Source organism: Rhopilema esculentum, chromosome 7 (assembly GCF_057945365.1).
Source record: "Rhopilema esculentum isolate cy_ngs chromosome 7, ASM5794536v1, whole genome shotgun sequence".
In the NCBI taxonomy this organism is placed as follows: Eukaryota; Metazoa; Cnidaria; class Scyphozoa; order Rhizostomeae; family Rhizostomatidae; genus Rhopilema; species Rhopilema esculentum.
Genome location: NC_142821.1, coordinates 7474494 through 7496810, shown reverse-complemented (window position 1 = coordinate 7496810; position 22317 = coordinate 7474494). Strand labels below are relative to the sequence as shown.

Sequence of the window (22317 nt, the reverse complement as noted above, 5' to 3'; positions counted from 1 at the left end):
ACGAATATCTCTTTACATATGAGACATTGGCAATGAGCGACGACAAAATTTTTATTGAGAGACCCAGATGGAGAAGCAGAAGAAAAAAAATACAAGAATTTTAAGTAATCGAAGACGTCATTCAGCCGCGAAAAGAAGTGAAATGATACCAGCTTTGCCAATCTCTTGGTCCCAAATTATAAAAGGAACATTGAGTTTTTCATTTTAAATGACTAACCTTAAGAAACATTTGAATTCAGCTTGGATTTTTGGAATTAATTGTGCACAGTAGTTGGCGATAGCCTAAACAAGCCCATCGCAGGTTTTTAAAGTGTGAACTGCGAAAAGATCTTAAAAAACGTTTTCTCCCTGTTTAACGAACTCCCGATATAACGAACTGTTTTCTGGTTCCCTTTAGAGTTCGTTATATCGAGATTCCACTGTAATATAATAACAAACTTTTACAATGATGGACTTTTACAAAATTTCTGAGTTCTGGACTATTTAACTGTTTCTTGAATTTTTGCTTCGAGTAATGAAGTCCTCGGTAGCATGTTTCTTATCGGTTCATGTTAAGAATTTATTTGTAGGGCTAGCAACAATTTAGTTTTAATAGCCAGAAATAACCTCATTTTGTGTACCCCACTTGTCAGTTTTGAAAGCTAGACAAACTTGTCTGCACTAGTGCCAGGAAATCTACTGAACTGTACCACTTTTTTTAATTTTTGCATGGGTATGCCATAGACATAAGATCTGCAAACTTTATAAGGACGAAAACGCGTCTTTCTCTTAATTAAAAATTTACAAAGCATGAAAAAGAACCACTAAGGCTTTGGAGCAATCGCAAGCATAGCATTTCGTCCAGCTTTGTAGTTTTATGCATACCTATTATTCAAGCTCTTGCTTTGTATGATATATTGCTAAAACATACATCCTTTGGTATTATCTATTTGAATTATGCCAACAATAGAAAGAATTCATACCTTGCATGATTGTTGTTGTGTTGTTGCGTCCTACAATTTTTACCCCAGTAACATTTGTCTCTTCTCGTAACTTCGACCGGAAGTTCTCCTTCAGGTATATGACTTCGATACTGATAGGTTAGTTCTTTGAAGTAACGGAGACCACAGCTAAAGCACACGATATCATTTGCTGTAAGATCTGGCCTTGCTAAAACCAAAATCACAACAAAATTAGAAAAAAACATTTTAAAATTATTTCGTCTTTTATGTTCAAATAACTCTCATGGTGTGGTAATATATAGACATACTGCGTATAGAACAGAAAGCAGTCAAGCGAAATGAGAAAACTATGAAATAGTTTAGAGCCTGAATGGTGGGAAAATTCTAAAATAGGCATGCAAAAATAGGATTGTCTGTACAAACAGCCCTTCAAGTGTAGAACTACTGGACTTACAAGGGCAGACAAACTCTTTACTTTGCAGCTTTTCAACACAGATCTTTAGTAAATCTTTGACGCCAATGCTTTTCTGAGCTAAATAATTCTGAAACAAATAAGACATACTTTAGAGCTTTAAAGTATCTGAAGGAGAAACAGTTTGAAAATTGCCAAAAATACAATTTGAAAAAAAGTAGGGCTGCGAAAAAAGTAAGTTTCAAACCTTTAAAACGGTTGATTCAAATTCGTTATTATTGAGAATTCTCGAAAGAAAGGCAGCTCCAAAGTTGAAATCTGCAGAATACAATTATTTGGCTATCAAAAAGTCTATTGAAAAAGCGTAAAAAATACAATCATAGTATTAGGTAAATTAAACAAACAACGTTACTGCGCCATTAGAATCTATAATTCAACAAAATTCGAAAGGAAAAGGGAAAAGGCCGCTAGTCTTATTCATTCTTACAATAATAGGCTCAAGAAGTGAGTAAGGAAAAGGCTAATAAGATTCTAAAGTCGGGCCGTGGGGAAGTGCACCCCCAGAGCCAAAAGGTTGATTTGCAAGGCTTCTCCATAATCTCTAGAGATTCCTATCCGGTGCCAATTTAGCTGAAGGAGAGCAATAAAATTTATTTATTCAATATCCGTCTCTTATTCAATTAAGGAAAAGAAACAAAGTTTGCAAAGTCAGGTTGTAGGAGAGTGCACCCTGGCTCTCTCCAAGCCAAAAGCATTATGCGACAGGCCACCCCAATAATCTCAAAAGATTCCCATCCAGTACCGATTTGCACCCTGGCTCTCTCCAAGCCAAAAGCATTATGCGACAGGCCACCCCGAAATTTCTATAGATTCCTATCGGCAATCAGTTTTAGGATCGCCTTGACCTTGCGTATTGAGGGAAACACATACAACATTTGACTTATGACGATAATCATAGAATGGATCTGGTTTATCTGTTCGATAAGACATCAGGTGCCCAAAATGGTTTTGGTTACTTTTTTCGATTGAATGAGTATACACAGCAACATGCCTTGAGGCAGTGCATGCTTTGGTAATTGTGTGTAAAGCGAGTAGATAACTAATGCAATTGCAATATCAACGCGACAATGTTAATAAAGTACATTAATGCAGCTGGATATTATTGTTCATGATAATGAATTTCTAAAGAAACTGGAAATGAGTTATGTCACAGCCAATAAAAACATAGGAAACGATGCTAGAGAAGAAGGTCAGCCCTCTGTTGAATAAATCATGAAACAGCAGTCCGCCGCATAAATTATGACATCAGTGAGCTGTTTTAGATCTGTCTGTCGACATGAAAAGGAACGCAATGTTCCTCTGCTGATCTGTCTCTCTCACTGATTCATTTCATTTACAAATGTTAACTAAAATTGAAAGATCATTATATAATCTGCCTTTAAATACTAGTGCACTCTTTGAATTTTCTTGAGTCTCTTTGTGAAATATACACGTCCTCTAACTTAATGTTTAGTCTAGTGGAAATTGATAAGCGAATGAAAGATAAACGCATTGTCAGTCTTATAATTTTCTTGTTGGAAAGATAAACAACTTTTGTCTTCAAGCAACTGAGTCTCCTTTTGTTCACGCAGCCAAAAAGCATGCAAATTTGTGATTTTAGGTCAATTCCAATGATTATCCGAAAGGATAGAGGATCGATTAGAAATGATAGAAGATCGATGAAAGGCTACACTTTGTCGAAAGAAGACGTCCAGTTGTTCGCCCACCCTACAACTTCCATAACAAGCAGGTTAAAATAAATACCTTCGAATTTGTTCAGACAGCCTAGGCAGCCAGGTTTCCTACATCCCCAGTACAGATTGCAATAAAGCCTTCCACATGCTGTACCTAAAGAGCAGAAAAATTAAATATCACTGGTAGAAATGAACGTTGATACTTCAGAGATTATACACAGTGATGTTCTTATCTCTGCCTACTTCGCGTCTAACACTCTGCAGCATTCTAGTAAAGAGTCATCTTCATCATCCTTATCTGACCATTTACAGATAACAGATTATATATTGTAAGACCTTTTTTTAAACGCGATATTGTCGGACAGGTGAAACTCAAATCTATAAATACCATGTGGACTGGAAAGGAAAAATGGATGGGGCCACAAGAGCAGGTAAAAGTAAATCTAATTTGTGAGGATAATGGGAAAAATGTTATTACGTAGTTACATTGAACAAAAACTTCCTTTGACAAACAGTTCCAGATGAGTTCTTCCTAGTCCTAAATGGCTGTTTAAACTGTTTCTAAGAAATCATTTTTCCGTAACAGTGACAATTCTTACGTTGAATAGATTATGTAACTGACACTGCTATGGCACTGTGTGATAAACATTATGACACTGCTATTCATTTGGAAATTTCAATAAAACTTTGATATTGACGGTCGTTGAAAGTATATGCCATTCAATCCTGTCAACTCGGCCCGTCAGTGGGGGGGGGGGGGGGGGGGAGTGTGTCTGGCTTAGCGATATCCAACTTTTTCTGGGTACGACTTTTGAAATCAGTGCGATTTAGTGAAAGTTCGAGTTATCAGAGGAACCATGTAACCGGATACAACTGTAAGTTTGCAGTAAGTGCTGATTTTTCTCAAGAAAACTGAAAACAAAAAGAACGTACACTGAACATCCATGTTTATTTTTTCCGAAGGTTGTGATGCATTACTTGCAGCACCAGCTTTTTTCGCTGACAAAACCGTGCCTCTTCGATCAGGGAAGCACTGATTGCAACAGCTGCACAAAATGTGGACTTGGTTTAGGGAGCAAGTGAAACCAGCAGCAGGGACATCTAACAAAGAAATAATAATAATAATAATAATCAGTGGTTGAATTCTCTAAAGAAATATCTCATAGCAAAAGAAAACTTTTCGCCGATTCAAAAATATTCATGAAAAGGTCATTTAAAAAAATGTATAATATATTACATAATAAAAATTACTGTTTACCGGTCTGTCATAAAGTGCTCCATGCCGATTAGGCAGAGTGTCAAAAATTGCGCCAAGAGAGAAACAAATTAAAACCATATTTTTCTATACTACTATCATTATTTTTCTATTTCATTTTATTTTTCTATATTTCCAATATACTAGATACATACAGGAGATAACTCACTGGATTTCCGGTGTTAAAAATTACAGAAAAAAGTTTGTATTGCATGCTATAATCGTTTCAGCTCTTTACTTAATAATTCAAACTAAGGAATGGGTACCATTACTAGTCACAATATCCAGAAATCAAAGTTACCATTGTTTCCTTGTGAAGAATTGCTCTGTGAATTAAAGTTTGGACACTGTCTACAACGCGCATCAGCAGGACGAGAAAATCTAAAATCAAACAGTTCATGATTTCAGAAACAACATAAAATAGTATACGCTATTCTAGTGAATGTTTAGCATATAACTATTTTGTTAACTTTGGATGCTGCTAATCAGGAAGCCGTAAATAATTAAAATTATTAGGAACAGTGATATGTTTACAGAGTTAAATAACCTTTATACAATATTTTGGTGATGTACTTCGACTGGACTATGTCGCTTTGGTAGGTCTAGTATAGTGCAAGCAATGGGTAGAGGATGCCTGCAGAGGCTTGGCTAGCTGAGGTGTAAGGGGGTGTGACACCTCTCCAATTCTTCATGAGTTCATCGGTAAATTTTTAGTTAGTGCAAAAATTCCCTGTTTTGTCGGTAAAATCGTTTATCGGTAGGTGAAATAGCACCTAAATTTATCTCCATCTAGTAGTCTGGAAGGTCAAGCTACAGATGCCTGAGACGTGTTCTTGATTCAATGTGGATCAAGGAGTTCTTGATTCTATCGATCCAAAACACAAAAATAAATACAACAAATTTCTTCTGGTCATGTGCAAAAGGGAACAACTTAATGTAATGGCAGCATTAAATCTCCACAAACGCTTGTAATACAAGAAAACATAATAAAAGACTTTAATTTATGATAAAAAATGAAAATTTTGATGTATTTACTTACAAGCTAGGTACTCTTGCTAAAATGTGCCTAAAAAAGGATTGAAATTTAAATAACTTGTGTGCCAGCTCAGAGATTGCCTATTTCAAAATAACAGCATCTAATTGTAACATAATCTTCAGGCAGTCCTTTATTTCAGCTATAATACGACCGGTCGAAAATATAGAAAAGATAAGAAAAGTAGCGACTGAAAGTCCAGAAATAGCTAATCAAATAGGCAAGGTTTTTAAATGAGTTTGAACACTTTCACAACTTGCTTGTTTGCTTAACTGTCTTGACAGCAGGATGGAAATAAGGCGTCAGTAAAAAAGTGTATACAGAAAGTTCGGGTACAGAAAAGCGCTTAAACTACAAACATCTAAAACGGAAAAGTACTTGACAAATATAGCAACGAGTAGAGATACAAAAAACGAGAAATGCAATACACTGGAATCACGATATAACGAACCCTGGAAATAACGAGCTTCCCGGTATAACGAACTAAATGTCTGGTCTCTTGGATTCTGCCTAACAAACTTCTTACAAATTCTCTTGGTATAACGAACCCCGGAGATAACGAGCTTCCCGGTATAACGAACTAAATGTCTGGTCTCTTGGATTCTGCCTAACAAACTTCTTACAAATTCTCTTGGTATAACGAACCCCGGAGATAACGAGCTTCCCGGTATAACGAACTAAATGTCTGGTCTCTTGGATTCTGCCTAACAAACTTCTTACAAATTCTCTTGGTATAACGAACCCCGGAGATAACGAGCTTCCCGGTATAACGAACTAAATGTCTGGTCTCTTGGATTCTGCCTAACAAACTTCTTACAAATTCTCTTGGTATAACGAACCCCGGAAATAACGAGCTTCCCGGTATAACGAACTAAATGTCTGGTCTCTTGGATTCTGCCTAACAAACTTCTTACAAATTCTCTTGGTATAACGAGCCCCGGAGATAACGAACTCTATTCATTACGAACCAATTTTAGGTCCCTTCATCACAATTACCCTCGATTTAACGAACTTTTCATAAATTTTTCATCTGCAATTTTTATTCATTTATTCCCGTGTTCATTTGTCACTAAGTCTCTGGGGAAATAATGTTTGCAATTGGCAAAACATGCTTACGATACATTTCAAGCATTGGCTGATAGACTCAGAGCACGAGAAAAAAGTTTAATCGCGTCAGAAATTACTGCGAAGTACCTTGAGACTAACGAATACCTTCTTGCATATTAGACACTGGCAATGAGCGACGACAAAATTTTTATTGAGAGACCCAGATGAAGAAGCATAAGAAAAAAATATAAGAATTTGAAGTAATCAAAGACGTCATTCAGCAGCGAAAAGAAGTGAAACGATACCAGCTTTGCCAATCTCTTGGTCCCAAATTATAAAAGGAACATCGAGTTTTTCATTTTCAATGACCAATCAGTAGTGTCATTTCAATTCAGCTTGGTATTTTGGCATTAGGTGTGCATAGAATTGGAGATAGCCTTAACAAGCTGACCAAAGGTTTTTTACCATGAACGGTGAAAAGTTGACCTAAAAAACGTTCTCTCTCGGTTTAACGAACTCCTGATATAATGAACTGCTTTCTGGCTGTCTTCAGAGTTCGTTACATCGGGATTCTACCGTATATCAGTTTGTAACGGCAGATGACAATAGCTAGCACCAGATAATGATAGGTAGCGAAATATAGCAATGATTAACAAGAGATTCCAAAGCATAACGCCAAAACACAACGAGCAACACTAGATAACAATGATTTACCCAAAGCAAAGACGAGTAACTAACGGTAAAAATACCATTACAATAAGAAACCCAAGTTTCAAGGAACATACGGAATTCGAAGCTAACATACAAAAGCTCACGCACATCCAGTAAAAACTACTTGTTTGGCAAACTTTACAAAAATATATAATGGGGCTTGGTTTCCGAACATTTCCATTTAGACCTCGCAAAAGTTCTGTATGCACCAAACAATATTACTCTCACGAGCTCTTAGAACAAGTCACTGAATCTGTAACTGAAGACGGCAACAAAGCACTGATACTACACACTGCAAATCGGTATTAGAAATAGAGCATTGCTACTCACGGGTAAGGAATGGCTGGCTGGTGGAAAGCGACAGTGAGGTCATCATCATCATCATCATTGTCTTCATAGTCATCATCTTCGTAATCCTCATCCTCGTCTTCCTCTAGGTCGTAATCCTGGCTTGCATTGAAATGATTGTCATCTCCAAATGCGTTTTGAACTTTTACCTGTAGAAACCATTTGCATGCAAGGTTTGAGTTTTAAAGAAAACCATAAATGCATGGGGCTGGAGCAATGACGTATTAAACTCAGAGTAACATAAAGAAACTCTGAAATGATGAACTACTTTCACAACGATGGTCATTCAAAGATAATGTGTTATCATCATCACTGATGCATTTTACATCCATAAAAGAGACATAAATGTCTGCACAATCAGTCTAACTTGAAAGGTACTTCTTATCACAATAGATAAATATTCTTAGGTGATTGATTCATGATTTCTTATGGAAAGGAATTTCATGTAAATGCGACAACTCTCGGCCAGGTTCACTCTACCTAGCAAAGGGCTTATTTTTCTTTTATTTAGATTAAAAGCATCATCAGAAAGCAACGATGCATTGTAAAGCACAAGAATGCCCATCGGATATAAACATAGGATAGGAGCTATTAGATAGATGCAATCTTACTGTTTGTCCTTTGATAAGATCCTTGTTATTCATCTCATCCAGTTCTTCCTTTGCTCTTTGACACTCTGGAAAGGTGCAGATAGATTGAATACAAACTATTTACTGCCAGTCCTACCTGGGCAGCCTCGTACGATTGCAGCACTAATTATCTGTAGTGCATAATTTTGACTAAACAGTTTCACATATATTTGTATTTCTTATCCGAGGGTGAGAAAAGCTTGTCTCGGGACATAAGAAAATACTCTGTCTCAGTCAAGAAAATTTGCCCTTTGCATTTCTTAGTGGACTGTTTATGTACAATGCAAGATAGCCTAGACACCTAAAACATTTACTTTTTACTAGGAATCAAAGGAATTATCAGCTATCAATGTATTTACCAACTTGCTTACGGATCATCCAGTTACTTTCTTCGATATTTACTCAATACATATAGCTCTAAAAATGAAATCGTGCATTGCTGGGGAAACTTTAAAAAAATGAAGGTTATGAAACTAAGAAATTTTTTTTTTATAAAAAGAAACAGGAACAGTAAAATACCTGGGTGCTTCTTCAGGAAAGCAGCGACAAGATTGTTTAATATATGGTTCTTACCAACTTGTTTTACACTTTTACGACACTGAAATTTAAAGGAAATGTACCAATTTTCAACGATGCTATTTAAAGATCAACTTGCATAAAATACTGGGCCGAAGTAGCCCTCTATTGTATGGTGTAGCAACGGTTAAAAACTGCTCATTTGACACATATTCTGGGCGCAATTGGCACGGACACAAATACAGCGTTTATTAATATGTAAATAGAGAGGCTAAAATCAAGGATGTGACGGCAAAATATTTTAGAGGCAGCAGAATATTGTTTTGAAGTGGATGTGGAAAGAATCTCAGAAAATATGTATCGCGGAACTTAATATTCTTTACTGGGGAACATTTCTGAAAATCAATACCATGGTTATTCGCTGAGCAGGAGATGGGGTCACGAACACAGAAAACCTACTATTGTTGTAAGCAGAGAAATAAGGTTGATGTTACTTTTGACATTAAATAATTTGCAGTTCTTTCAACCAACAATTACGTCGGTATCGTTTTAGCGAAGCTAAACGTTGAGCGGGCATGTATTAGCACAGATCTACCTGCGTGCAAAAGCTATTGGATTCTCTGTTGCGTATCAGCACAAACCCAGTATTCTAATTAGGGTGTAAGCAAAATCTTATCATAGATTGCGTAATACAAGCTTACCGTTGGACAAATTTTTGACTGAGACATCCACCCAGAGTAGCAAGCAGCACAAAATGAATGCATACAGGGCTGAACACTGAAACGCAATAACATCAAAAACTTCTGCAATGGACTTCAAAGGTTATCTAAAGAACGATGATATGAAAATATTGCTTTGGGCAAATTACTATTTGGGAATATTTGGGAATTCTAGACATGGTGCAGACAAGGAACGAAAGCATGAAAATGGAGAAAAGCTCTGGCACTTTTTCTATTATGAAACTTGGTCAGATAAAGAAAAACTAAAATTGAAACAATTTTAAAAGAGGGAGATGCTTCTCGAGACAAACTTTGAATATTTTTTAAACCAAATAGACGAAAAAGAAAAACTTTGTGGGGACAGTGATAACTTTTTCAATGGCTTATACGACAGCAGGGTTCAAAATATTATGCTATATATTTCATTCGGACCACCTTAGCACTACTAGCACCTTTTTGCAAACATTACAAACAGGGATTAAAAGTGTCAAGATCAGTTATGCAAAGGTGACTAAAATACATAAAATGCTCGTAGTGAAATAAAACATTTTAGACTAAATTAATTCCGAAATTTTGGCACAGAACCAAAGACAAGTGTCACAGAAGACATCACAACGGTTTTGTCATGAAAGTTATTCATGCATGGCAGTTCATTTCTGATAGTACATAGCAACAATTCTGTCGAAATAAGAATCTTTGTTTCTCTTTTTAAACTTACATTTCGATTGTTGCAGCAGAACATACAAAAACAAAGCATAAGAGACTGTAAAAGACAAACTGGGCCAGTCTACCAAAAAAAATTTGAATCAGATTATTCTTTAAAACAATCACTTACCTTACACATTCGTGGAAAATATCCTAGAATGCAAAACAGCAAACTCAAATTTCACACATTACGATCCTTGCAATTGACAGAAAAACCTCATTCTTGCATTATTTTTATACAGAAAAAAAGTTAATACGTATATATAACAAAAATCATAAAGCGACGGAGGCCCAATTTCAAGGACTGTAACTGTAAACCTAGCCAAGGTATCTTTGATGCCGATTATGTATCTGGCAATAAAGTATATGATTAAGTGTCGTCTTGCCCATAAACAAAACAAAGAAACACAAATCAGGAAGAAAGTTACTTGTTAAAATAATTCTTAAACAGCCAACTGCATAGGGCTGTAGCTTTTCTAAATAGATAGAAAATTGCTTGAGGTTTGTAAAAAAAGAGCTAGAGTCCACCAGTGAAGAAAATATCCCTTTATGCGGAAGGATTCAGGTAATCAGAGAATAAACTATTTTGAGGAAACATTTACTACACTCTTATACGCCTAAGCTGCCCTACAGTGAACAGATCGTCAACCTACGCTTTGATGTATAGTACAGGGCTGTGCTAATTTGCAAGTCTGCCTAAACAGGAAACTCTTATTTTCATTTAAAGTCAATCTAGATATATCATAAAGTTTAATAAAATTGGGTGGATTGAAAAAAATTAAAGGAAGATTTAGAGTACAGGCCAATTGAAGTCATAGAAATATAAAGTACTGGCTGAAATGCTCTCTTTTTAAATACTCACCTGACAGATACCGCAAGTTAAGTTTTCCTCAACTTCCCGATCATTTTCCTTTATCTTTTCACTCGTAGGTTCCAATGATTTTGCTCTGCAGCTGCTGTCAATTCGAGGGATTTTGCTTTGAATACCATCCTCTGTGTTCTTAAATCAAATATCAAATTAAAATCTAAAATCACATTTTAAACTTCTGATTACTCATAATAAAGACAAAATGTTTGGTCAGTGTACTATTCAAGGCAACCAAAGGAACGGTGGTACGTTTACTATGGAGAAACCTCTATAATAATATAAATTTGTCTTGGACTTGCAGGGGTAGTGCCCGGGTAGGGTAAAATGTAACTGAAGAAATAAGCCTCCGAGTGAATTGTCAAGGAGAACTTTTGTGGGTTTTCAGATAGAGAAACAAAACTTTCAAAGGGGGAACTTAAGGTTGATTCAGGGCAAAAAAGCTTCAACTTTGACTTGCACGGGACTTGGAGATATAAAACAATGCACGGGTCATTCAATTTTTCGAAAAGAGACTTCCCGGTCAGTAAATTTTCAACCGAGGGCAGTTTTCACAGGGTTTCGCATAAAGAGGGGAGGGGGTAAGGCAGCCCCTGTCTGGATCAGCCTTATCCAGGGACATAGGAAATATCCATAGCATGAGAGGGCACGATTTTTGGAAGTCACCAAAAGGCTCTTCACAAAGGGCATCGTTGCAATGCAACATAAAAAGGAAACTACAATTCCTGAAAAGAGACAAACAACCGTGGAGAGAGAAGGGTATCAGCATTCTTCGCACGTGGCAGGAACTCGCGTGCTTGTCAGGATTATTCAAATATTTGTTGGCTATCAGCAGGCAGCCACGCGCATCCGGAAAAACTCTATCACGCTAGCAAATATGCAAACTTTGACCTTGAATCAAAGGATAATATCCAGTTTTAAGGCTATTCTCGACATTCTCGACAGTGTGAAGCAGGTTTTATCATTACACAGTGCCTTTTACAAGTACCAATATATCATGATAATATGCTACAAAATTAAGAAATCTTTGTTTCTTTCAAAATGTAAAATCAACCAAAATACTTTGATGAAAATATATGACAGAAACTTCACTATTGTATAAAATGTTTTTTTCGATATAGTCTGATCAATTCAGTAGAAAAATAATAAAAATCATCATAACAACAAGAGCCACGAGAGTCTACGTAGCCAATCTGAAAGAACTTTATTGTTACTACAGATTTGTATGGTGATAATTCTGCAAAATTCGGTACATTACCAAGTTACTCTTTCTTTTTTTCTCTGAAACAGACGATTCTTCGACATTTTCATCAGCATCTATTAGCCAAAAATATGTTTTCAATACCTTGGGATGAATAGCGTACTCACTTTTTGCAATGTAATGTTAAATATTTTGTGTTTATGAAAGTGGTATCAAAGCATCATACCCAAAGCAGAATTTATCACTAAATCTTAGACTAAATTTTCAAATAAAAGACACTCAACATTGAAAGGAAAATTTGACACAAAATTAATAAAGGTAAGAAGATATAATTATTGCAAAGATGGTATATATATCTCTACAAGACAAAACCTCTAGATTGTGGCTAAAGTATACAACAAGATGAACAAAATTATGACAAAGTTGTTTGTGAAATTACAAATGAAGATCGCCGAGAAATATTTGTGAGATAACATAAAAATGGCAACAGTAAAAACAGCCCTTGCAAAACAGTAGTTACAAACAAGACTTGTACATTTTATTAAGAAATTTTTAGCTTCTTGCAAATGAAACATGAAGAATTGCCTAAAGCGCTTGGCTACTGAAATTTGCCTCCCTGGAAATTTGTAGAACAGTAGAATTATTCAGATATCGGTCCTATTATCATAGTGTGTTTGGAACATAATCATAGATCAATCTTTATTAAATCACAAACCACAATCATATTCTTGGGTGCAATTAATATCCAAATTTCTTTCTTGAACATTGATTTCAGGAGGGCTTAGGTCTTTGAAAATGTATGTGACATCTACAAAATATAGAAAAAATTATAACTTTGAAGCAATGAAATTCATTAAGAATCAAACAATCTATTGGTACGGAACAATTTAAAAAAAGCAGAGCAGAAAAACATGTCATATTGGAAAATGACCAAAAGTAGCATCCAGAAGCAGAGAGGAAATGGTGCCCCTCTAATGGTTGAGAGAAAATTAACTTTCCTGTCAAAATTACACAAGCTGGGATACGTTCCATTGGTAAAGACAGATTCTGATATCTAAAACACGTAAAGTGAGAAGGTGACCTTGCGTGCCCATTAATTCCAAATTGTTGCCACTAAACTATTTGGCACTTTCTGAATTTTTGACCAAACACTGACCCATGCAGGGTTTTCATTTATTTTTTTAAGTAGCAGGCTCAAATTGAAAAGTAGGTAACTATAAGTACTAACTAAAAGTTTATGCAGCCTTACTAAAGTTAGGGGGAAAGTGGGCAGCAAAGATTTGAGCAAAAAGCAGCAGACTTTCGCCGATTGCACGAGTCAATATTTGCATAAATAGATCAGTATCTACAATAATCAGCAGAACGGGTTCAAAGGTCAAGGCGACAAATAAGTGGATATTATGTTTCATTTTCTTTTTCTTTTATTTCTTCGGCAGGCCTTTTCATTTCATGCAGGCAATCGCCCTCGCCTTCGCCCTCACCATTGCCCTCGCCATCGCCCTCGCCAAATTTCTGACGCGGGCTATTGACTGCCCTTGCAAACACATGTATCGCCCGCAAGAGAAAGGTAGAGCACTTGTGGAAAAGTTAGCAACAAATGTTATCATTCAATTCACCTCTTCTGGCAGCATCGTCAAGGATTTCCTTTCAGACCTTTTAGCTGAACGTTTTTTAAAATGCGAGTGCTTTCAAAATGGGGTAGAAATCCACCGTTCCGGCCATTTTTAGCCAAAATTCTGCGCCTTACAATTGTTTCTAGGGCATTTATTCAAATATGTTCTTACAGGACAACAAGTGAAGATTTGAACAAATCCTTAAAACCTTATAATAATTCTGTATTCCGTGCATTATGGAAACAATGCGCCTCCAGGAAATGTGTAGAATTCCATCGTTTTTTCCAGAAATTGCTAGATTTCCATAATTTACGACAAATTTTCATCAAAGTCCATTTTTCTGTTAAAACTCTGCCACCCCCACATCTAACGATGGTTACTCATTAGCGGAACAACAAATAGTGATAATAAGCAACAATGATAACTGGACAGTAATTTAAAGCAACTGGAATGCTATAATAAAAAGAGCTGTTGATATTTATTTGGAGGAAAAAACATAAGACTGTAATAAAGGAGCCTCCAAGTAAGAGACAAGTAAGAATCTGAAAACATAGATAATGCAATCAGGGAGGATTAGGGAGATAACTTTTCAACCAAGTTGGAACCTATGTGATTCATACACTGAAGAAGAACTTTAAAAAGTTGAACTTCTATAAGGTGGTTTTGATTGTTTTCAAGTTTTATTTTATGGTTTTACTTAGCTGGTCAAACTTAACGTGTTTTCTTTTAGCCTGTCCCTAAAAGTTACGGTATTCCTGAACGAAGGGTCAAGTTGTTGATGAAAACAAAGCATCATTTCCTCATTGTTGACATTATAAATCTTTACATCAAGTATTTTGGCTACAAACTGGAGGTAATCGTGCATTTAGAAAATCAAAGGTTAGGTAGTTGTGGTAAGATTATACAATAATTCCCCCTCAGATCCTGAAGGACTTCATTTAACAAATAGTGTAGGACGACCTTGTCAGCTGATCCACGCGGGCAATTTGTTGCCCTTGCAAAAATTTCTTCAAAAAACCCTATTCTTAGGTTAATTTATAACATTCATTATGAAACTAAATACACTATAATACACAAAAAACTTTCATAAAATTAATAAGATCTTAGTTTCATAAAAAAACCAAAGGTATAAACAATTTAAGGTCATTTTATGCTGCAGACAAAATATATGAGGTGGTAATGAGGATAAAATATACCATTTGCTGGTTCCTTTTTTTTGTGAACACAACTGATTATAGCTCCATCAGAGATTTCAGTCTGAAACAATAAAAGGTTCATAAAATATTCACAAAGCTAAATAATTGGTTCACAAAATATTGTTAAAAAGGTTCGGTTAACAGGCTCACCAAACAAATAACTGAATTACAAAAATGTTCAACTGAATTAAACTCAACCATAAAACTTCACTTTTTAAATCCAGTCTTAATAAAAAAAACTTACTGTGGTGTATAGATTTGAGTTCAAATTTCACAGACAATTTTGTGACATGGCATGTGGCAAAGATGTGTTAATTTAACTTATCATCAGATAGCATTTCAGATAAAAAATCTTATCATAAAAAAAACAAAAAACTAATTTATACAAAATCCCTCAGCTTTGGCTCAATGTGGCCTGCCTAATCCAAGTAACTTATTTTCAATGAGTTGTTTTAACAATTGATCCATTTAAAACCTTCTCAATGCAAAACATTTACACATATTGTATTAACACATACCATTCCATTTTTCACTTTTCTGTTATTCACCAATGTTCCATTTTTGCTAGAAAACAACAATTATTTCAAAATAATCTATAACCCCTGTTAACAGCTCTCAAATCTAAGGGTCATTCCATATGAAATTTAAGAAGGTTGTAACCTACTATCCCAGAATTAGCTGAATTTGATATCAACTGTTGGTATCATTAAAAAACAAAATTTCCCAAAATTTGAGATCAATATCTTAAGCCATTGCAAAGTTATGACAAATTAAAATAATCATGAAATATGGGCGTGGCCCGCCCTAATTTTCGCACATCAAAAGACAATCCGTATTCAAAGAACAGTTTAACGATTTCTATGTACACTGTGATTTTGAAAATTTGTGACATATACAAATAGATATTGAGAAATCCAGAAACGGCATTAGAAATAGCATAATTTGAATAGTTTATCTTTTATTCCACTGTAAAATGACTAATATGATTTTCCCAAACACGATGATCTGAAATGTTCAAGTGGCTATTTTGGGATGTCTCCAAGTTAGTCAACAGTTTTCCTGTATACCATTTTGAAGAGCATGCTTGGAACTACCAAAAAATATCAAAGAACTAATTTGCATCTAAGGGAGAAACTAGTAATCAAGCTTGAAAGATTTTGTCTTTTTGAGTTACTTCCATTCCGGTTCAATAAATAGTGTTTTCCCAGTCTACAACAAAGGAACCAAAGTGATACCTAATACCTAAAACATATTCTTCAAAATGATTAAAAAGCAATTTAAGGCACTAACTTTTATGGTTTATTGTGGTTTAGAAGCAATTCATTTATATTTTGCACATCTTCATTTGTAATGTCATAAGTTCGTCCAGTCTTTGTTACTGGAGCTTCAATGCTAGATAGAACGTCCAGCTCTGAAACCCAGCAAACATCTTCTCTTTGAGGCCAGTGAAAACTTAAACATGGTCCTGGAGGGTGTAAGAAACTAACTTTGAAGTCATTCTCTTCCATACAAAATTCCTGAACCATTCCTATCCACCACTTCTTATCGTATCTACAGGCAACAAAGTCACTTGCCTTCACGGAGGTGATAGAAAGGAATTTGCCTTTTTCACCAGATATGTTAAAGGTACCTAAAAACGTATCCTCTTCAGCAGTGTATTTGAAGGCAATTGTACTTGTAGACACTGGCTCAAAGTAGTGATAGCTTCTAGTTCCAGGAATGGTGCGACCAAGAGAAAACCTGTCCATTAATTCTTTTCTGACATTCTCCATTCTTTCCTTTGAAATGAACAATGTTTGAATGTTTTGAATATTTCTTTCACAAAATTCAAGCATTTTTGTCACATTGAGGATTTGGTCAGAAAATGGTCTCTGTAAACTTGCACGTGATGTGAGTCTCTTTACTGTGCCCCCAATACCATCACATGGCGATTTCCCTTGGCTGGTTGCAAAGAAAGACCAAGTTGCATCCAAACCAAAGTCATCCTTGTGACTGCACAAATTCATCATGTTTTTGTAATTCTTATATTGTGCAGCACAACCATCAGAGAAATACTCCACTTTAGTTATAGATGGAAGTTCAATCTTAATGATACTTGTGAGCCTTCTCTGGACCTCAAAGACAAAGTTTGTGTCATGTTCTAGGTCATCAGACAAAAAACAAAAGGAACGGCTCAATAATTCTGCATTTTGCTTGTAGTATAAAACTACTGGATGTAATGTGCAATATGGTCTACTCCAGTGATATGATTGCACTTCATCTTGTACAGTAAAAGTATAGTTCTCTGCAAAGTCACCTAGAACTATTGCAGTTTCTTCAGTGATCTTCTTTTTTCTTGCTTTGAGGTAGTTTGCCTGGCACTTAGCTATATATGAATGAGGGGTTAGGGCATCTATAGTTTCAAGAAGCTGCTCAACAAATTCGACTACAGGCATCGTTTGTGTGAACATCTTGGTTCTGTCTGTTGTTTGCCATTGTTGAAAACATATATTATCTTTATTAGTTAATGCTGCTTCTACTTGAGATCTAAGGGCTTCCTTTCCTGGGCATTCGTTACATCTATGAATCATACATGTCCTGCTTTCCCTGCTACACACAATTTTATCTATCATTTCTTTATAATCCAAGTCAAGCGTGGCTGCTTGTACCATCAAGATAGCATTCTGGTGAAGAGTACATACACAGACAGTATGTGTACCACTGGCACCAACTGTAACACACCATTTAGGTCGAAGAGAGCAAAACTTTGAAAACCCAATGGTAACATCAGGATGATGTTGTTTAAAAAGTGCATACAGCTCTTTGATATTGCAGAGAAGTAATTTTTTTTTGTTCATGCTTATTTTTTCCCACACTGACTGAATCTTTCATACCAGGCATCAGTCTTGAAAATTCATCATCTTGGAAAAAGGAAGTGACAAGGTCAATTGCACTTTTCTGCAAAGTCCTACTCCCTGTTTTCTTTTCTGGCATAGCTAGTATACCACATGAAGCTCTTATTTCTCTTGACTGTCTTACAAGATATTCAGATACCCCAAAAAAAGAAGAGGCATATGCAACTGTCCATGATTCAGGTGTGAGCGTTAGAATTTGAACTTTTTCCCTATTGTTTAGCGTGGAATTTTGTAGTTTTTCTTTAATTTTCTCAGTCAACTTATCCAGATCATTAGCCTTTACCCTGATAGACTCTGATATATTTTCATTTTTCCCTTCTTGTATTGAAGGTAGATGCCATTCTTCAATATTTGCAGCAGCTGCAAAAGATTTTTTGAATCTATCCACAGTTTTTTCCATCTTTGAAGTTGCATAGGATACACGCCTATGCTTTGGCATACTGTGAGTTTTTATTGGAGAAATGTCCATAGTCTCAAGGCTCCTGTTGAGATTGGATCTTTTCTCTGACTGTGAAACTGAGGATTCAATTTCAGAAATATCAGCATCCACAGTATCAGAAATTTGAATGTAAGATGGTTCAATATCAAATGCAGTAGGTTGTTCATTACATTGTGCCATGCCATAACATCTCCTACAAAGCTGCCAACCAGGAACACATTCAAGATTCTGCATTGACAATTTATGTGCCAAGTCCAGTGAGATCTTGTGGCCACCCTTAACTGTATTCTTATGTACTTTGAACATGTTACAACATTTAGAAATTTTTTTCTCAAAAATTGAACCCCACTTTTCTTCATGATGAAAACAAATCCTCAAGTTTTCAGAGTCAGCTACTGAACCTTTCAGCCCACTTCTCCAAAGGAATATACTCCTCTCATCTTCTGAAAACTCAGAAAGGTTTTTTAATCCAATTTGTCGTGTATATGAGGTTTTATGACAATCATCATCTAAATGTATACCAATGTCACAAGAATCCATACTGAGGCCAACAACTGAGTATTTTTCTCACCACCTTACACTAGTACTGTTTCCTCTAAACTAAAACTTCATAGCAATGTCTGTTTATTTAGACCTCTGTAAAGAACTGTAATATTGATGTTTCCTGTCTGTCTAGTTATTATAAATGAGATGACAAGGTGTTAAACAACATATTGGTAATACTTCCTGAAACAGGAAGCCTTTCAGGAAACCACATAAATCAAAGGAAGAGATTTCAATATTAGCACCTAATAGAGAATGTCAACATTACTATCAGAATGCACAAAAAATATTTTCGTCTTAGATATTTGGAAAGTGGGCAATGGCTCATATTTCTAAATACTTGATATAGTACAAGCACTCTCCAGGACCATGTAAAAGTTTTTACTGGCCCCAAAGAGAAGAAGTTTGCTGGGTTACAGAGCTAAACAATCTATGCCGCATTGAAGCTCCAATAACAAAGACTGCACAAACTTATGACCTTATGAACAAAGATGTGTGAAATATAAATGAATTGCTCATAAAACCAAACTAAACCATTAAATTAAGTGCTTTATTTGCTTTAAAATAATTTTGAAAAAAAGGTTTTAGGTATTAAGTATCACTTTGGTTCCTTTGTTGTAGACTGGGAAAACACTATTTATTGAGCCGGAATGGAAGTAACTCAAAAAGACAAAATCTTTCAAGCTTGATTACTAGTTTCTCCCTTAGATGCAAATTAGTTCTTTGATATTTTTTGGTAGTTCCAAGCATGCTCTTCAAAATGGTATACAGGAAAACTGTTGACTAACTTGGAGACATCCCAAAATAGCCACTCGAACATTTCAGATCATCGTGTTTGGGAAAATCATATTAGTCATTTTACAGTGGAATAAAAGATAAACTATTCAAATTATGCTATTTCTAATGCCGTTTCTGGATTTCTCAATATCAATTTGTATATGTCACAAATTTTCAAAATCACAGTGTACATAGAAATCGTTAAACTGTTCTTTGAATACGGATTGTCTTTTGATGTGCGAAAATTAGGGCGGGCCACGCCCATATTTCATGATTATTTTAATTTGTCATAACTTTGCAATGGCTTAAGATATTGATCTCAAATTTTGGGAAATTTTGTTTTTTAATGATACCAACAGTTGATATCAAATTCAGTTAATTCTGGGATGGTAGGTTACAAATATGTAAAAAATCTGATGATTTCATATGGAATGACCCCTAATACAACATTATTCTTAGCCACATATTCCACTGATGCAAAAAAGACCGCTCTGAATTACTTCAGAAAAGGCAAATGATTCTAAAGACTATATTTGTAATATATGAGCAATGGTATTTAGATAAATTATAAGAAAACATAAACATATATTGAAACTTTATATCACAAACAAAATTCTTATTTCCATTTATAAGATTTTCAAAAACCGCTGAAGATTCCTACCTTGTGTCAAGAAGATACTTCTTTCCATTATCAGAATTGTGAATTAGCCTGCAGTGACAGCCAGAAAGGAGTTTATTTTCAGTATGTGCAACATCACAGGCTAAAAATGAAATAGATGTACAATAAGGTAAACTGGTTTTCAAAACATTTGTGTACTAGATATAATATGCAAATTCATTAACTCAATCAAATTGGGTTTTGATATGCAACAGCAGAATAGCTTAAAAAAATCTTGCAAGCAAGCAAAACATAGGATGTGTACTTTGTTAAAACAATTTATGTAACCTGTTTGTAGCAATATTTCAATACTTGCAGTAATAAGTTTACAACTGAGTATATATTTTCCATCTTGTTATTTCAGATCCCTATTCTGGCATTTCATACTCTGGGGGAGTCAGATGAAAAAGCTAGCAATTTGTAAAAAATTTGCTTGGTATAATTTGTTGTGTTCCATTTATAAAGTAATTTATTGCTAATTCAAAAAGGAGAACATTTTTTCTGGGGCACCTGGTATATTTCTAAACCCAGCCCAGTTCCTAATCAATTGTCCTTCAAAAATATTTTTGATGATATGGCAATTTTGTTTTGACAACAGTCAACAGGTGCAGCCCTGGCCAGACAGAATGTCAGCCTGGAGGACAATGACATACCCTTTTTCTATCTTGGTGGATATGTTAGTGCATGCCCCTATCATCACAGTAGCTGACGAAAACAGGCATTCCATTCAGAGGTAATCACTAACCAGGGGATAATCAATAAACGCTTTACATTCCAGCTGACAAAGCTGGCATTGGAAACAGCAAACTGTGCATTCTTACATCATTTTAAAAGCAACTGTAATGTTTGATTACACACAGAAAGCTCTTTTGACACATTTAGGTAAAAATACTTCTTGATGCGGAAGTAAAAGGGACAGTAGCAGGTCCAGCCAAAAAACGGACTACCCCAAAAATAGTATTGAAAGTCGACCATACCATTTGATCAAACCCTTTTTCTAAAACGATTATTCTCTATTATTTTCTTTAATGTTATACGAATCTTTCTGTGAAAAATGTACAAAATTATTGGTCACATCGGCTTGAAAAGTTAACATTTGGGCAGCATATTCGATTCGAGATATGTTTACTTCATTGTTCCGGAGCCATTTTAGGTAACCATTTGAATCAAATCTTTCCAGTTTTTAATGTTCTGGTTGAATTCGTAGAAATGGATAACCAAAATTGATAAGAATAACGGCTTTGAAACCAAACAGGCCTATTTTATTTAGTTAGTATGGCACTATTTTAATCCAAATATTCGGAAAATTATAACGACCTGCATGCATAAAGTTTCTACCTTGCAGGCGTCCAATTGTTACTTCATTTTTCATCAGCTGAACTGCATCCCCTTGCTCAAACGATCCATCTTCTAACATCTTCAATGCAACGAGATTCCCCCAGCAACATGACCCGGACGCCATTTTTTCAACGGATTTGTGTTTGGCTCCTGCGCAATTCCTCTTGTACTGCATGCTAGTGAATTAAAGTCTTAACCGAAAGGTGTAGAAAAATGTTATTAATTGCCTAATCTTAAAAATCCTCAAGCTTATTCTCTAAAATACAAGTTTAAGATTGTAAAGAAAATTTATTTAGAAAATTCATATGTAGTTTATGTTGCTCTTGAATTCTTTTGGGTACCAAGTTGTTGTCAACTGCATTCCAAAGAGGTCCTCTCATTCTAAAAATATCTCTTTAGAATTTTTCTATGTCAATTTGTATTCTATTGCGAGTTCTACTCGATCTTATTTGAAATTGCATTGTGAGTAGAGAAGAGCAGTTCCCATAATAAATTGTGTGCATATGGGTTAGCAGCCTCGGCTTATTTTTGTTTATTCCATTGCTTTGAAGTTGTGATTTGATATAGAGCAACGTGGACTAAACGGTAGAAAAGTTGCATGATTGTGTGTTGCTATGTTTAACAATATTTAACATAATGATATTAGATCATTTGTTAGTAATGAATAAACTGGCAGTAAAGAAGAACGGCGTAGCAAGGTATCTGGCACTATACCGCATGCAAATTCTAAAATAATGGTCTAAT

At 35.3% G+C, this 22317-nt stretch overlaps 2 protein-coding genes across 2 annotated transcripts in view; both read right to left on the bottom strand.

Moving 5' to 3' along the window:
- The window catches only part of LOC135683956 (E3 ubiquitin-protein ligase CHFR), a 28148-nt gene extending 5840 nt beyond the window's left edge, over positions 1–22308 (bottom strand). The window contains exons 1-19 of the mRNA XM_065199365.2: positions 21574–22308; positions 20239–20338; positions 15443–15488; positions 14925–14985; positions 12831–12923; positions 12173–12231; positions 10912–11049; positions 10180–10202; positions 9327–9402; positions 8629–8707; positions 8092–8156; positions 7463–7629; positions 5381–5407; positions 4643–4722; positions 4020–4187; positions 3157–3240; positions 1601–1671; positions 1396–1483; positions 963–1149 (exon numbers count right to left, since the gene is read on the bottom strand). Of these exons, the coding sequence (XP_065055437.2) occupies positions 963–1149; positions 1396–1483; positions 1601–1671; positions 3157–3240; positions 4020–4187; positions 4643–4722; positions 5381–5407; positions 7463–7629; positions 8092–8156; positions 8629–8707; positions 9327–9402; positions 10180–10202; positions 10912–11049; positions 12173–12231; positions 12831–12923; positions 14925–14985; positions 15443–15488; positions 20239–20338; positions 21574–21748 (1787 nt within the window). The 5' untranslated portion in view covers positions 21749–22308. The remainder of the gene's footprint in view (positions 1–962; positions 1150–1395; positions 1484–1600; positions 1672–3156; positions 3241–4019; positions 4188–4642; positions 4723–5380; positions 5408–7462; positions 7630–8091; positions 8157–8628; positions 8708–9326; positions 9403–10179; positions 10203–10911; positions 11050–12172; positions 12232–12830; positions 12924–14924; positions 14986–15442; positions 15489–20238; positions 20339–21573) is intronic.
- LOC148959940 (uncharacterized) lies at positions 15537–20229 on the bottom strand. Its single transcript, XM_089109125.1, has one exon. The coding sequence runs from the start codon at positions 17759–17761 to the stop codon at positions 16217–16219; it is 1545 nt and encodes a 514-aa protein (XP_088965251.1). The 5' UTR covers positions 17762–20229; the 3' UTR covers positions 15537–16216.
- Positions 22309–22317: the final 9 nt, after the last annotated feature.